General features: G+C 38.4%; 1 protein-coding gene across 1 annotated transcript; it reads left to right on the plus strand.

Annotated features, from left to right (window-relative positions):
* The first annotated feature begins 364 nt into the window (after positions 1–364).
* Positions 365–3,566, plus strand: LOC130470176 (uncharacterized). The gene is made up of 3 exons (XM_056839807.1): positions 365–1,552; positions 1,608–3,218; positions 3,519–3,566. Exons 1-3 carry the CDS (start codon positions 365–367, stop codon positions 3,564–3,566), a joined length of 2,847 nt encoding a protein of 948 aa, XP_056695785.1.
* Positions 3,567–4,722: the final 1,156 nt, after the last annotated feature.

Raw genomic sequence — 4,722 nt, forward strand, 5'->3', positions numbered from 1 at the left:
AGCCGTTACCTCACTTCCACGACTTTGCTAAGGGTTTTGCTTTCTTTGGTTCGTTCGTCCCGAGCTCCGAGTCCAATTCTTTCAAAATATTAAATCATTGAATTAGTACTAAATCGATAAATAATTTAAAATCAATATTCTATAAAATCATAAATTTTATAAGTAATAAATTTTATAAATAACGAGTTTTAATATAAATAACGAATTTTAATAAAATTATAATTTCGAAGTTTAACGAAAATGTTATTATTAATCGAATTTTCAATCGAAATACATATATATTTTATAATCGATTTTCATGTAAATAATATTAAAAATTCAAGTTTTCTCTCTGGTGCATGATACCTTATCGTGTACCCCTGCCATGGCAAGAAAATCTGGATCAAAAAATCAGGGGAACAAGCATGGAAATGGTAAGTCGAAACCTCGAGGTCCATCATCTGATTCTCAAGCTCTGAAAACTCCCTCATTGGAGGAAGTTCTTGGGGTGGAAGCAATTGATTTTGGCATTGAGAATGAAGTGCTGACGCCTAAATCGAGTTTGCACCCACTTCAAATTCGCTCTGAATTGCGACATTCTTTCAATGATTACTTGCAAGCAATACACAATTCCAATGGTATTGCGAGTCGCACTCAATCCAGAAACAATTTGGACGTAGGTACAATCCCTATCCTACTTGATGAAACTGTTGATGATAATACTGATGATGAATCGAATAATATTGTGATTGATAATGAGGTTGGGAATAAAGTTGAACCTCTGGATGTGAATGGTGATGATTCTAATGAGACTGAACCCAATAATCCTGTAGAAATTGAGTTGGAAGATATTCAGGAAGAGGTTGAGTTTTGGATGTCAGCTGTAGTTTGTTATGTTGTGGGTGCTAATCCTCCAATTAATGTTATGGAGGGATTCATTAGGCGCATCTGGAAACATTTGAATGTTGATAAAGTGGTTATGGTGAAGAGGGGAGTATTCATTGTTAGATTTCTAACCATGGACTCGAGGGATAAGGTCTTAAATGGCCATTACTTTTTTGATAGCAAACCCTTAATAATGAAGCCATGGGATTCTGATATGGACATGGATAGAGAGGAGGTGAAATCTGTGCCTATTTGGGTGCAATTAAAGCTTGGTTTCAAATACTGGGGGGAGAGAGCTCTGTTCAAGATCATTAGCCAAATAGGGAAACCTATTAAGAGAGATCAAGCTACAATAAATAGGGACAAGTTGCAATTTGCTCGAGTAATGGTGGATGTTCCATTATCTAAGGAGCTCCCTGATTGTATTTCCTTTAGAGATGAGAATGGATTGATGGTGAAAGTAGGATTGTATTATGAATGGAGGCCTACATTGTGTTCTAAGTGCAAGATGATAGGACATTTGCAGGAAGAGTGTAGACAGGGCAAAGCTAAAAGAGTATGGGTGCAGAAGGCTAAGCAAGTGCAGCCAGATGTAACACTGCATACTGCTACAAGTCCAGTGGTTGATCCAGATGGGTTCCAAAGATCTCTAAGACCTATTAGAGTTAGAACATCTCCAAGGGAACCAGTTAGAACCTCCAATGTGTTTCAGATTCTTGATACTAGATTGAATGGAGATGCAGGTGTGTGTGATGATGCCAACATTGGTGAGGAACATAGAGTTATTACTCCTGGAAGGGGGGACCCTTCCCACCCTCATGGATAGAATAGCTGCTTGGAATGTCAGAGGCCTTAACTCACTTCAGAAGCAGAATGAAGTTAAACACTTCATTCAGAAATATGAAGTGGGATTGGTGGGGCTTCTGGAGCATAAGGTGAAGCTGCCTAACCTGGGTAAGCTTTATCAGAAAGTTTTTGCAAAGTGGTGTTTTACTAGTAATGCTAGTTATCATCCTGGTGGTAGAATAGTTGTAGCTTGGAAGGCTGGTAGCTTCAATGTCAATATAGTTGCTGCATCTAGTCAGTTTTTGCATTGTCATATTACTCCTGCTAGTGGTATGCCTGCTTTTTTCTGTACTTTCATATATGCACATAATGAAGCTGGGTTGAGAGAGGATCTATGGAGAGATTTAAATCTAATTCATACTGCTGCCCCTTGGATTTTATGTGGAGATTTTAATTGTGTTATGGCCCCCGAGGAAAGGATAGGTGCTCCTGTTAAGCAATGTGATATAGTGGAAATGTGTGGGTGTATGCATAATTGTGGTATGGAGGATTTGAAGAGTGTAGGGAATTTGTTTACTTGGAATAATAAACAACAAGGGAGTAAGAGAGTCTTTTCAAAGATTGATAGAATGTTATCAAATCAAGCATGGCTAGATGTTTATCCTGATGCAAAAGTTTGTTACCTACCTGAAGGTCAGTTTGATCATTCCCCAGGGTTACTTACTGTTTATCCTAGAGTAAATGGAGGAAAAAAACCTTTTAAATACTTTACTATGTGGAAATCATCTCCAGTTTTTACTGATACTATTAAGACAGCCTGGAACACTCAGATTGGGGGGAGTAAAATGTTTATAGTTGTCAGCAAGTTGAAAAAAGTGAAGATTGCTCTGAAGGATTTGAACAAGAGTGGTTTTACTGATGTGCATGCTTCTAACTTGAGAGCTCACAATGAGCTCATAGCAGCTCAAGGAGCTATGCATAAAGATCCCACTAATATGGAGCTAGCTGATGCTGAGTTGAGAGCTATTCATGAGTACAAAGAGAAGCATAAGATTTATTTAGAGTTTTTGAGCCAAAAAGCTAAAGTATCATGGCTAAAAGATGGGGATGAAAACACTGCTTTGTTTCATCAGAGTATCAGAAGCAGAAATTTGAAGAATCAAATTTACAGCATACATGATATGGGTGGTGTATGGAAGGATAATCCTAATGAGGTTGCTGATGCCTTTCTAGATTATTACAAGCAGCTGTTGGGGAGTAAACATGAGAATAGAACCCCTGTATTGAAGGAGGTGGTGCAGTTAGGTCCTGTGTGTCAAGCTCATCACAAAGCAATTTTAAATGCAAGTTACACTGCAGATGAAGTTAGGGCTGCCCTTTTTTCTATTCCAGGAGCCAAGGCACCTGGTCCAGATGGATTTGGCTCTCATTTTTATAGAGATTCTTGGCATATTGTTGGTGATGAAGTGGTTGCTGTTGTTCTTGATATGCTGCAGCATGACAAAATTTTGAAAGAGTTGAATCATACAGTGATTACCTTGATCCCAAAAACCAATTGCCCTAAAGATGTGACTGAATTTAGACCAATATCTTGTTGTAACTAGGGATGGCAGCGGGTCCAGGACCCTACCCGGACCCTGTCAGACCCTACCCTAAAATTAGGGTATGGATCTTTATTTTTTAGACCCTTTAAGGGTAGGGTATGGGCATATGCTGTTTTTTTTAGGGTAGGGTAAGGGTCTTAATTTTTCAGACCCGTACCCTACCCATACCCTACCCGCGGACCCTTAAGACCCATACCCTACCCATACCCTATATTTAGACCCACTTAAATTTTGTTATTTTTATGTACTTCACTTTTTTTGTAGGATCTTGATGATGAAGTAGATGATGATATGGACGATAACTACTACTAAAGTACTGAATGGATGCCTATTTATTAACATTAATGTTGTGTAGTTAAGAATGTGGGATTTTGTAATTTATGAGCTTCGTACTTTAAAATGTATTGTGTTTAAGGAAAGACAAGGATAATTTTTGAAGACTAGCTATTTATTTGTTTTAAAATGCCTTATTAATCGTTGTTCTTGTATTATTTTTGCATATTACATATAATTGCATACAAAAAAGGAAATAAAAGTTATAGTTTTACGCGGACCCGCATAAGACCCTAGACCCTACCCATACCCTGTCGGACCCATAGGGTCCGGGTAAGGGTTTTATAATTTTAGACCTTATAGGGTAAGGGTAGGGTATGGGTATATGTCAAAAAGTTAGGGTCCGGGTATTACTAGACCCTACCCAGACCCTACCCATTGCCATCCCTAGTTGTAACACACTTTACAAGTGTCTTACTAAGGTGCTGTGTGGAAGGCTTAGACAGATTCTGCCAGATCTTATCTTAGACAACCAAGGGGGCTTTGTGCATGGTAGGTTCATTGTTCATAATATAATGGTTGTTCAGGATTTGGTGAGACAGTATGGAAGGAAGGGGGTGAAGCCTAGTTGTCTCATGAAAATAGATTTACAAAAAGCTTATGATACTGTGGATTGGCAATTTCTTCAGGAAATGTTAGAGCAGTTAGAGTTTCCACAGCATTTTGTAAACTTGGTGATGCAATGTGTTTCCACTCCCATGTTCTCTCTGATGTTCAATGGTTCCATGCATGGGTTTAATTAAATCCAAGAGGGGATTGAGGCAGGGTGATCCCATTTTACCACTCTTATTTGTCATATGCATGGAGTATCTGTCAAGACTCTTACATAAGATGAGTGATATGCCTGTGTTTAGATTTCATCCAAGGTGTAGAGAGATCAAACTCACCCATCTGTGCTTTGCTGATGACTTGATCTTATGTTGTAAGGGTGAGTATCCTTCTATTCTTTTGCTGCTCAAGACTTTTAAACTCTTTCCTGTTTCTTCTGGCCTAAAAGCTAATCAACAGAAGTCATTCATTTACTGTCATGGCATTCAGATACTGAAGTTCAGAGGGTGGTAGATGTTTCTGGTTTTACCAGAAGCTATCTTCCTTTCAAATACTTGGGGGTTCCAATATAATCTAAAAAGATCTC

This window comes from Spinacia oleracea, chromosome 3 (assembly GCF_020520425.1).
Source record: "Spinacia oleracea cultivar Varoflay chromosome 3, BTI_SOV_V1, whole genome shotgun sequence".
In the NCBI taxonomy this organism is placed as follows: domain Eukaryota; kingdom Viridiplantae; phylum Streptophyta; class Magnoliopsida; order Caryophyllales; family Amaranthaceae; genus Spinacia; species Spinacia oleracea.

Bases quoted from the DNA above. Each gene is read 5' to 3' on its own strand.
- LOC130470176 (XM_056839807.1), top strand. From the start codon at position 365: ATGGCAAGAAAATCTGGATCAAAAAATCAGGGGAACAAGCATGGAAAT. The intron at 1,553-1,607 runs GTTAGAACCTCC...ATGGAGATGCAG, and splicing joins GAACATCTCCAAGGGAACCA to GTGTGTGTGATGATGCCAAC. The intron at 3,219-3,518 runs GTGACTGAATTT...CTTTTTTTGTAG, and splicing joins AAACCAATTGCCCTAAAGAT to GATCTTGATGATGAAGTAGA.